The 12,577-nt window shown below is 40.5% G+C and overlaps 1 protein-coding gene across 1 annotated transcript in view; it reads left to right on the plus strand.

The window, feature by feature from the left end:
- The window catches only part of LOC134615179 (serine/threonine-protein phosphatase 4 regulatory subunit 1-like), a 47,837-nt gene that overhangs the window by 10,137 nt on the left and 25,123 nt on the right, over positions 1–12,577 (plus strand). The window contains exons 3-10 of the mRNA XM_063459655.1: positions 3,233–3,365; positions 3,844–3,950; positions 4,592–4,734; positions 5,604–5,750; positions 8,191–8,298; positions 8,459–8,524; positions 9,188–9,346; positions 11,064–11,203. Of these exons, the coding sequence (XP_063315725.1) occupies positions 3,233–3,365; positions 3,844–3,950; positions 4,592–4,734; positions 5,604–5,750; positions 8,191–8,298; positions 8,459–8,524; positions 9,188–9,346; positions 11,064–11,203 (1,003 nt within the window). The remainder of the gene's footprint in view (positions 1–3,232; positions 3,366–3,843; positions 3,951–4,591; positions 4,735–5,603; positions 5,751–8,190; positions 8,299–8,458; positions 8,525–9,187; positions 9,347–11,063; positions 11,204–12,577) is intronic.

Below are 12,577 nucleotides of genomic sequence, written 5' to 3' on the forward strand. Positions count from 1 at the left end.
TCTGTTCTCTAAACCCATTTTACGGATACAATGCGATCTGTTCTCTAAACCCATTTTACTGATACAATGCGATCTGTTCTCTAAACCCATTTTACGGATACAATGCGATCTGTTCTCTAAACCCATTTTACGGATACAATGCGATCTGTTCTCTAAACCCATTTTACGGATACAATGCGATCTGTTCTCTAAACCCATTTTACGGATACAATGCGATCTGTTCTCTAAACCCATTTTACTGATACAATGCGATCTGTTCTCTAAACCCATTTTACGGATACAATGCGATCTGTTCTCTAAACCCATTTTACGGATACAATGCGATCTGTTCACTAAACCCATTTTACGGATACAATGCGATCTGTTCTCTAAACCCATTTTACGGATACAATGCGATCTGTTCTCTAAACCCATTTTACTGATACAATGCGATCTGTTCTCTAAACCCATTTTATGGATACAATGCGATCTGTTCTCTAAACCCATTTTACGGTTACAATGCGATCTGTTCTCTAAACCAGCTTTTCCCACACCAGTCTGCAAGACCCACTAACAGTCCAGGTTTTGTTAGAATATACTAAAGTGCCCAATTTGTTACATGTTCTTTTCTGTGGACTACACAGAAATCGTGTTAAGCTGGACTGGTCGCATAGCATCAATCTGATTCGGAGCTATCCAGGACTGGCACTAGTTTGGGAATGCGGGCACGGGTATGTTTGTGGGGTGCAGAGGTGTCGCTCATTAATGACGCTGGGTATTGCAAAATGTCATTGTTCTCCTGGTAACTCCCTGTTAGGGACTCGGGTATAAAAAGGTAACAGGTAACAGTTACTCCAATAAAATACACTTGGTTCACCCTTACATTAAGCCTTGGCTAATGACTGGGGATGAGCTATTCACTAAGGGGTTCAACTAAAAACAAAAGTTACTGTGGAGACTGATTTTATCCCATAATCTCATGTCCAGGAGGAAATCTTGTGATAAGTAGCATATCCCCACGCAGCTGTTCCAATCATCACATGGGATGATTGGAACTGCTCACTAAACAGATATTGCCATCCCACTGCTGCTAACCGTCTATGCACACCTGAGCTGCTGCTGTCACCCACTCTGAAACACAAGAGTGGGCTTAAACTGTGCACTTTGCAATAATGCGACCGCCCCTTTAAACGAACCTCTGCTGCAAGGCTTGTCTAAACAATTTGTTATTACTAGAGCATTCAGGCTATTTCAATTCACACTGCATCCTTTCCTCACTTATACGTTATTATTATTATTTATATAGCGCCAACAAATTCCGCAGCGCTGTTTATATACAGGCAGCAGCTGCTCCAGTGATTTATTTTAAATTTTATTTTTCGGTTCTATGTTTATTGCAGTAATGTTACACACACACTGCGTGTGATCCAGTGATATGTTCTATGTTTATTGCAGTAATGTTACACACACACTGCGTGTGATCCAGTGATATGTTCTATGTTTATTGCAGTACATGTTACACACACTGCGTGTGATCCAGTGATATGTTCTATGTTTATTGCAGTAATGTTACACACACACTGCGTGTGATCCAGTGATATGTTCTATGTTTATTGCAGTACATGTTACACACACTGCGTGTGATCCAGTGATATGTTCTATGTTTATTGCAGTACATGTTACACACACACTGCGTGTGATCCAGTGATATGTTCTATGTTTATTGCAGTAATGTTACACACACTGCGTGTGATCCAGTGATATGTTCTATGTTTATTGCAGTACATGTTACACACACTGCGTGTGATCCAGTGATATGTTCTATGTTTATTGCAGTACATGTTACACACACTGCGTGTGATCCAGTGATATGTTCTATGTTTATTGCAGTACATGTTACACACACTGCGTGTGATCCAGTGATATGTTCAATGTTTATTGCAGTACATGTTACACACACTGCGTGTGATCCAGTGATATGTTCTATGTTTATTGCAGTACATGTTACACACACTGCGTGTGATCCAGTGATATGTTCTATGTTTATTGCAGTACATGTTACACACACTGCGTGTGATCCAGTGATATGTTCTATGTTTATTGCAGTACATGTTACACACACTGCGTGTGATCCAGTGATATGTTCTATGTTTATTGCAGTACATGTAACACACACTCCGTGTGATCCAGTGATATGTTCTATGTTTATTGCAGTACATGTAACACACACTGCGTGTGATCCAGTGATATGTTCTATGTTTATTGCAGTACATGTTACACACACTGCGTGTGATCCAGTGATATGTTCTATGTTTATTGCAGTACATGTAACACACACTCCGTGTGATCCAGTGATATGTTCTATGTTTATTGCAGTACATGTAACACACACTCCGTGTGATCCAGTGATATGTTCTATGTTTATTGCAGTACATGTTACACACACACACTGCGTGTGATCCAGTGATATGTTCTATGTTTATTGCAGTACATGTTACACACACTGCGTGTGATCCAGTGATATGTTCTATGTTTATTGCAGTACATGTTACACACACTGCGTGTGATCCAGTGATATGTTCTATGTTTATTGCAGTACATGTAACACACACTGCGTGTGATCCAGTGATATGTTCTATGTTTATTGCAGTACATGTTACACACACTGCGTGTGATCCAGTGATATGTTCTATGTTTATTGCAGTACATGTTACACACACTGCGTGTGATCCAGTGATATGTTCTATGTTTATTGCAGTACATGTTACACACACTGCGTGTGATCCAGTGATATGTTCTATGTTTATTGCAGTACATGTAACACACACTGCGTGTGATCCAGTGATATGTTCTATGTTTATTGCAGTACATGTTACACACACTGCGTGTGATCCAGTGATATGTTCTATGTTTATTGCAGTACATGTTACACACACACTGCGTGTGATCCAGTGATATGTTCTATGTTTATTGCAGTACATGTTACACACACTGCGTGTGATCCAGTGATATGTTCTATGTTTATTGCAGTACATGTTACACACACTGCGTGTGATCCAGTGATATGTTCTATGTTTATTGCAGTACATGTTACACACACTGCGTGTGATCCAGTGATATGTTCTATGTTTATTGCAGTACATGTTACACACACACTGCGTGTGATCCAGTGATATGTTCTATGTTTATTGCAGTACATGTTACATGTTAAGAGCTGCTCCAGTGATATGTTCTATGTTTCCTCTTTCTTCAGTTGGATTTGAAGATTATGGACCAGACTGTGAAAGTATGAGGATAACGGCTTTCTTGGATATCCCAGGACAAGACAATCTTACACCACTGGCACGACTGGAAAAATATGCCTTCAGTGATAATATATTTAATAGGTAAGAAGGTGGGGGGGTCCAATATCGGCTTTACAAACTGTGAGAGCCGAATCATTGATTGTAAAGGAACCATTAAATCCCTCCTCGTACTCGCCCGTTCCAGTGGCAGCGTACTTAGCCTGAAACCTATCCAGTTTGTTTATGTAAACAACTATATCAGTCATGCAGTGAGCATAAACCCACAAATGATATCATGAAAGAATGGAACACAACCCGTTTCAAGCATTAAATCCTGACTGACAAATCATAGCATATTAAGGCTTACAATGTGAAGTCCAATGTTACTGTTAGAGCCTTAAACATTGCTCACCACATACAAGCCTCAGTAAGCCCGCCATCAGCTAGCGGCCCAGGCGTATCGGTTCCATGCTTGTTACTACATTTAACTTCGCAATGTGTTGTACGATCTGCTGCCGCCGTGTGTTGTACGATATGCTGCAGCCGCATGTTTGTAAACGTGATTCCATTTTCCGTACAGACAGATCATTGCCCGCGGTTTGCTCGATGTGCTAAGAGATTTTAGCAGCAATGAGGAAGACTTTCTCACCGTGATGGAAATCGTTGTGCGTCTCTCCGAAGATACAGGTCAGAACGTTCCATAACGTTCACTTTAATTGGAGGTCAAACTGTGTATAACTATTATTCATTTCCGTTATTGTGTAAAATTGTGCGAAACAAATAATCAGTGGCTTCTGTCTCTGTGGCCAGATGTAAACAGACTCTTTCCCTCACACTGTGAGCCATGCCCCTCTCACTAGAATTCCTGAACCCATGAATAAACCTCCCTGTTATGTTCACTATGGTTGGCCTAAAAAATTTAGCGCCTTCCATTGAGAAACGTGGCTAGCCCCACCAGTCGCTGATTGCCACCGTGTCCCTCTTATCTTCTCTGTGATCTGAAATGGTGTTCTAGCATAGACCTAGGTCCAGGCTGGCTCTCTATCGCTTCTCAGCAGCAGTGTGGCCAAAGGTCCAGCTGCCTGTAAATAGGAATTAACTCTTAAATATAAGAAAGCACATTAAAAATGAAGAAATTCCGTATCGTTTCCCTATGGCAGGGACGTGCATCTGCTGCATAACTAACCCTGATTGATTCTAATAGGATAGAAAATGCTGTATTAATGGGGTTTGCTGCAATGTCACTGCTCTGTGTCCTGTAATAGAGTGCAGTTAATGTCTCTGAAATGTTTATGGAAGATTTGTTAATATGTTTATTACATTTGCAGAGCCCACGGTACGGACAGAGTTAATCGAGCAGATTCCTCAGATTACCATCTTCTTGCAGGAAAGTCGTCCTCATTTCCCAAGGGCATTTTCAGAATACCTCATGCCCATTCTTGTTCGCTACCTCACCGACCCAAACAATCAGGTAAAGGACGATGATCGTTGTGACAGCCAGGAATCCTGTCTGTTTAGTATGCTGTAAGAGATGTGTTTATTCTCTTTTCTAGATCTGAGTGTGTTTGTTGTGCCCTGTAGTCCTCACAATGTCTGCCCTGCCTGGATTCTGGATTCACCTCCAGGAAGCAGAAATGTAGAATCCGTCCTATTTTAAAAATATTTCACTCTATTCGTGCTTAAAACGTGTATTTCTTGTCTCCCTATCCCGCAGACGTTTATTGGTGTCAAATTGTTGTTACAGTTTAAGGGATTAATTCACTAAACTGCAAATAGTGGTGAATAAAAAAACTGAATTGTAAAATTAAAGAATCACACTAAGCACCATAACTACTACAGCATTATGTAGTGGCTGTGGTGCCATGATTGCCCAGAAGCCCCCTCTCCCCATCGTAAGTTCTCAAAACATTTTAGAACAGTTTGATTTGTTACCGGGAGTCTCCCGGGCGCTGCTCTAACTGAGCTAAGTCCTGCAGGCAGAGCTTGTCTCATTGGCTGAAAGCAATCAGCTGACCCTCGCAGCCAATGAGCTGGGACAGCCCTAGTAAATCTGAACTCAGAGAATCATGGAAGCTGAAAACACAAAGCCGAGCTCAACATGCAACTGCTCAGGACATGCATAAAAAAGACAAGTTACATTATATACACACAGTAATAGAAGACAATATTTTAGATAGCTTTATTCATTTATTTTCTCTTTTTATATTGTGTACGAGCCTCTTCCACCACTTAGATCATATGTGTTGCTAAAATAGCCCGGCTGTGACTATAGGTATGTTTGATTTGTTCCTCTTCCTTCATTGTACAGTATATACCGCTCTAATATTGTGTCTGTTGTAGGTGAGGAAGGTCAGTCAGGAAGCGTTGTTAATTCTTCTGGAGCAAGACCTGATTGATCAGAGTGATCTCGAAAACAAGGTTTGCCCAATTCTACTAGACCTGTCTGCTCCCGAAAACGATGATGAATACAAGGTGGAGGCTGTGAATGTGAGTCTAAACGTTGATTTCCTACATTCATACAGAATAATAATATGACATGTTTTGTTGAAGAGGAGAAATATATCCATTTCTTTAAAGACACAAGACTGAAGGATACTGTGATCTCTTTATTTTAATTATTATTATTTAATACATAAAGGATAAGTTTAGTAAAACGAAATCAGAGACTCAACCGCTGGAGTGATCCAGGCTGGTCGAGTGTACAACTGGATATAGTAAACAAATTGATAATAAATCGACCAATAAAGTAAGGTAAATATAATCTAGTGAAAACACCAGTAAATAGTAGTGAAGAACTAGCCTAAATGGCTCACCTCTATGTACATAATAAGTATAGAACCTATGTGCCTACCGAGCTCCCAAATGCTACCTGGCTAGTGACTTTATTTAGTATAAACAAATGGTCAAGTCCAGAGCTAGGGGCCCATAAAGTAGGTATAAATCAAATGACTAGCATAGGTCTCTGGGGTGCAGTCATGTGCAGATAGCCACGGTACTACGCCGTTAAACTGCAAGGGGGTCCAAACTACTTAGTAGACTATAAGTATGCAGTATTGGTTCTGCAGAGTACTAAGTGATAGTCCAACTGGCATAGGGGGTGTCATGTATGGGTAGAAGGATACCTAACATAAATGACATTAGTAATCTAAAGTATAGGGGATAGGCATATCCCTACTATCGTCCCCCTAAATGATACAGAGATGCCAGATAAACTGTAACGCTAAACAAATAATGGTTACAGTAGGGACTGAAAGGAACCCCAAAGAAAACGTATCTGTGAGTGTGCTCAACAGGTACTTAAAAGTGACAGAACCCCAGGTACAATAGGAGGTGAAAAAATAGAGATTAGGGTGACTTCATGTGCATAACCATACTTAGAGTGTTGGTTGCCTGCACATGTTGATAGATTCCCTAAGTGAAATAAAGTGAAAGGAACAAAGAGCCCTTAGAGCCCGACGCGCGTTTCGGTGCTCTCTTAGATGCACCTTCGTCAGGGACCCTGACGAAGGTGCATCTAAGAGAGCACCGAAACGCGCGTCGGGCTCTAAGGGCTCTTTGTTCCTTTCACTTTATTTCACTTAGGGAATCTATCAACATGTGCAGGCAACCAACACTCTAAGTATGGTTATGCACATGAAGTCACCCTAATCTCTATTTTTTCACCTCCTATTGTACCTGGGGTTCTGTCACTTTTAAGTACCTGTTGAGCACACTCACAGATACGTTTTCTTTGGGGTTCCTTTCAGTCCCTACTGTAACCATTATTTGTTTAGCGTTACAGTTTATCTGGCATCTCTGTATCATTTAGGGGGACGATAGTAGGGATATGCCTATCCCCTATACTTTAGATTACTAATGTCATTTATGTTAGGTATCCTTCTACCCATACATGACACCCCCTATGCCAGTTGGACTATCACTTAGTACTCTGCAGAACCAATACTGCATACTTATAGTCTACTAAGTAGTTTGGACCCCCTTGCAGTTTAACGGCGTAGTACCGTGGCTATCTGCACATGACTGCACCCCAGAGACCTATGCTAGTCATTTGATTTATACCTACTTTATGGGCCCCTAGCTCTGGACTTGACCATTTGTTTATACTAAATAAAGTCACTAGCCAGGTAGCATTTGGGAGCTCGGTAGGCACATAGGTTCTATACTTATTATGTACATAGAGGTGAGCCATTTAGGCTAGTTCTTCACTACTATTTACTGGTGTTTTCACTAGATTATATTTACCTTACTTTATTGGTCGATTTATTATCAATTTGTTTACTATATCCAGTTGTACACTCGACCAGCCTGGATCACTCCAGCGGTTGAGTCTCTGATTTCGTCTGTTCAAAAAGCTATAGGGGTTAAGCCCCAGGACACCACTGGAGTGTCCTATTAGGTGTTTCTCCACCAGTGAATCCATCCATACTGTTTGGATTGTTTTCATAGGTGGAATTTCTACTATAAGTTTAGTAAAAACCTACAGGACCGTACATTTTGATTCTCCTCCTAAAGTGCTGACTGTCCCAATTAGAGAACATGTCAGCTTTGTGCCTTCCCTGCTCCTCTCCGAGTCTTGGTCTGGTGCGTCTTGTGGTGAGCAGGTCAACAAAGATGTTCAGGAATAGAATTAAAGTTCCGTCCTATGAGCTAATCACCCTTATATTACACATTGCTACTCAGACCTCTGACTCATTCTATGGCTCCTTTTCTTTCGTGGCCAGTCTTGGATTCTGCGATCGTTACAAACGACAATGTTTGGAAGATCAAGAATGGAGCAGAGCTGTGGGAATTTTTTGCTTCTGTAGTTCAGAGCAGATAATCTCGCAAAACATGTTCTCTTTGCACCCTTCAGAAGGAAATGAAATCATCGGTATGTGTGTATTTTATTTATACAATGTATTTTTTTGCTGTTTTTTTCCTCTGACAGATTATTTGTAAAATGATTTCCATGTTGGGAAAGCAGACTGTGGAACAGATGTTACTGCCACGATTCTGTGATCTCTGCAGCGATAGCAAGCTCTTTCAAGTTCGGAAGGTGGGATTATTGTCGTTTATTGTCTTATTTACCGGAGTACTGCAGGCTTTGTCCTCTTGATTGTCAGCCCATCATATTCTGCATGTTAACTTGTGTTCGGTGAGCTTTGAGATGTGGATGGATTTGCTAGGGCTTTTAACCAACCCTTTTAACTCTCTAGGTGTGTGCAGCTAATTTTGGAGACGTGTGCAATGCAGTCGGACAGGAAGCTACTGAGAAATTCTTGGTTAGTATATAATGGATCTCCCTGCCAAAGCTACTGGTAGTGGGTTCTTAATTATACATGAAAATAGCACGCTAGAGCCCATTTTTAACTGGAATTCGTCAAAAGTTGGTCTATATCTCCCTGTTATAACCTTGCATCTCCTCACAATGGGACACCTCAATGTCTGGCACTTTGTGACCAGTTAAAAAAAATAAAAGTGAATCTCAAATCTATCAGTTCTTAACCCCATGACAGGTCTAATCTGCACCTGCAAGCTGCAGTTGTTTAATAATAAAGCCTACAGTTTTAGGATCTGTTTTGGGGAAGAGTTTGGATTGGGTAGGGGGACCACTTAAATAAACGTGGCTCCTACCTGGATGAAGCACTGAGTAGAAGTCCGTAGGGATTCAGTTGGTCAGACATGTCTGCTAGTAAATTTAAACTCCGAGATGTTTAAATACAGAGGGATATAATACACAAAGAGAGTACAGCAGAGAGTGCACCAAGAACCTGCGAGCTGCGTATGGAATGAGGTCACAGTCTGATAGCTCGGTGTATCATTTAAATAACAAGATAAAGATCCCTTTAATCGGTACACACACTCCATTTTAGTTTTAACTGTATTAAAGCTTTCTGGTGTTCTGTAAAATAGTCCATCTCATTAACCCATTTATCCTGTGCTAGATTCCTAAATTCCTGGAGCTGTGCTCTGACAGTGCGTGGGGAATGCGCAAGGTTTGTGCAGAATGCTTCATGTCCGTGTCCTATACGACATCCAGCGAGGTCAGGCGCACAAAACTGTCACCGCTTTTTATAACACTAATCAGTGACCCCTGCCGATGGGTGAGTGCTTTCCCAGAGAGTATACGTTGTTTGGTCTGTTTACTTTCGGAGGCTATGCACCAACTTACTGAGACATTAGGTGTGCGTTTCAGAGTCACCTGATTGTAACACGTGCTCTGATATTCTGTGATAAAGTAGGCTTCCAGTGCTATTTACATTGTGGGGATAACTGAACCACCAGGATTTTTCTGTAAGTATTACACAGCATTAGATGACAAGATGCAAGTTTATATTTTTATAATGGTAATTTTTTACTAGAGTTTAGAGCAATGTGCTGACTATAAGGATAATTTCATTTAAACCGTTCACAAACAAAAAGAGCAATGTTACTGCTCTAACCCTATACCATACAGAAACTGTAATGAGACTGTGCTGTTAGCTTCTTGCTATTAACAGAGTGCTGTGCAATGTAACTGCTCTAACCCTATACCATACAGAAACTGTAATGAGACGGTGCTGTTAGCTCTTACTGTTAACAGAGTGCTGTGCAATGTAACTGCTCTAACCCTATACCACACAGAAACTGTAATGAGACTGTGCTGTTAGCTCTAACTGTTAACTGAGTGCGGTGCAATGTAACTGCTCTAACCCTATACAACACAGAAACTGTAATTAGACTGTGCTGTTAGCTCTTACTGTTAACAGAGTGCGGTGCAATGTAACTGCTCTAACCCTATACAACACAGAAACTGTAATGAGACTGTGCTGTTAGCGCTTACTGTTAACAGTGTGCGGTGCAATGTAACTGCTCTAACCCTATACAACACAGAAACTGTAATGAGACTGTGCTGTTAGCTCTTACTGTTAACAGAGTGCGGTGCAATGTAACTGCTCTAACCCTATACCACACAGAAACTGTAATGAGACGGTGCTGTTAGCTTCTTACTGTTAACAGCGTGCGGTGCAATGTAACTGCTCTAACCCTATACAACACAGAAACTGTAATTAGACTGTGCTGTTAGCTCTTACTGTTAACAGAGTGCGGTGCAATGTAACTGCTCTAACCCTATACAACACAGAAACTGTAATGAGACTGTGCTGTTAGCTTCTTGCTGTTAACAGAGTGCGGTGCAATGTAACTGCTCTAACCCTATACCATACAGAAACTGTAATGAGACTGTGCTGTTAGCTCTTACTGTTAACAGAGTGCGGTGCAATGTAACTGCTCTAACCCTATACAACACAGAAACTGTAATGAGACTGTGCTGTTAGCTTCTTGCTGTTAACTGAGTGCGGTGCAATGTAACTGCTCTAACCCTATACAACACAGAAACTGTAATGAGACTGTGCTGTTAGCTCTTACTGTTAACAGAGTGCGGTGCAATGTAACTGCTCTAACCCTATACAACACAGAAACTGTAATGAGACTGTGCTGTTAGCTCTAACTGTTAACTGAGTGCGGTGCAATGTAACTGCTCTAACCCTATACCATACAGAAACTGTAATGAGACTGCGCTGTTAGCGCTTACTGTTAATAGAGTGCTGTGCAATGTAACTGCTCTAACCCTATACCATACAGAAACTGTAATGAGACTGTGCTGTTAGCTCTTACTGTTAACAGAGTGCGGTGCAATGTAACTGCTCTAACCCTATGCAATACAGAAAATGTAATGAGACTGTGCTGTTAGCTCTTACTGTTAACAGAGTGCTGTGCAATGTAACTGCTCTAAACTCTATACAATACAGAAACTGTAAGGTTTGTTCTGTTCTCTCTCAGGTACGTCAGACTGCGTTCCAATCTCTGGGTCCATTTATATCCACGTTTGCAAACCCATCCAGTGCTGGTCTGTATGTGAAAGAGGATGGGACCCTCAGTATCCGATCCCCTGCAGATGATGCCAACCACTTTTATTCCAGGTAAAACCATCGTTCTCATCCTATGGCCTCGATTTAACATTGTTGGATACGCTTTGAAATCATTTAATATATTTCGATAAACTTTTTAAATGACTTTTCAACATATTTAAAAATGATCATATATCAAAAAAATCTAACTGTTACAAAATGTAAATATTTTTTCATAATATTAAAGGAACACTATAATGCCAGGAAAACAAACTTGGTGACATCTCCTCCCCCTGCCGACGTCTGCTCCGAATGCGCAATCCGCCCATAAGAATGCATTACTCAATGCGCTTATGTCCATAGGAAAGCATTGAGTAATGCATTCTTATGGGCGGATTGTGCATTCGGAGCAGACGTCGGCAGGGGGAGGAGATGTCACCAGCGCCGAGGGAGCCCGGCGCTGGATTAAGGTAAGTGGCTGAAGGGGAGAGGGGGGGGGGGGGGACCAAATAACCCCATAGTGCCAGGAAAACAAGTTTGTTTTCCTGGCACTAGAGTATTCCTTTAATATTATGAAAAAATAGTTAAACAGTTAGATTTTTTTGATATATGATAATTTTTAAATATGTTGAAAAATCTTTTTTTTCCCTCAATGCGATTTTTGCATTAAGGGTCACGGAAGCGGCCTCTAGTGGCTGTCAGGAAGACAGCCACTAAAGGCTGGATTAACCCTCAGTTTCTCTGAAACTGCTATGTTTTCAGCTGCAGGGTTAAAACTAGGGGGACCTGGCACCCAGACCACTTAATTGAGCTGAAGTAAACTGGGTGACTATAGTGGTCCTTTAAATAACTTAAACATTTTATCCAAAAATCTTGAATCACTTGAAAACCTTCTCAAACAATGTTAAATTGAGGCGTATGTTTGGAACATTAACTGTTCTAGGTCTTTTTATATCCCTTGTCATATTAATTGTTAGTAAATATTATTTTTATTATTACTTTTTGTCCTTTATATTGCCTTTGTGTTTTTATGTCTGTTAAATAGATTTTGTAGCAGTCAGAACAGTTTGAACTCATTATCTATAGCAGTCGCCACATCTACTTAATTGACTAAACACATTCAGTTTGAATCTCTGAATCTCCCTCCACGTTATATTAATTACTACCCAAAATACAAATCACAGAATAAATCCTGAATGTAAAACATTGGATTAATGTAGTCATTTTGATGTAGAGATTTTTCCAACAGAAATTCAGTAACTGAATGTATTTTACATACGGGAGTATTGGATTGGCAAATCGTGGTTATTGCCAGGCATGTGAAAGTAATATAGAATTTAGCTTTTATAGACTATTCTGCTATTTGAAAGGTTGATCCAGTTTTATGTTTAACAAGTTTGAGTTTTTTTTTTTTTAATTACATATTTCTTTTTGAGTGTTTTCTCG

The sequence above is a fragment of the Pelobates fuscus genome, chromosome 6 (assembly GCF_036172605.1).
Source record: "Pelobates fuscus isolate aPelFus1 chromosome 6, aPelFus1.pri, whole genome shotgun sequence".
Classification (NCBI taxonomy): Eukaryota; Metazoa; Chordata; class Amphibia; order Anura; family Pelobatidae; genus Pelobates; species Pelobates fuscus.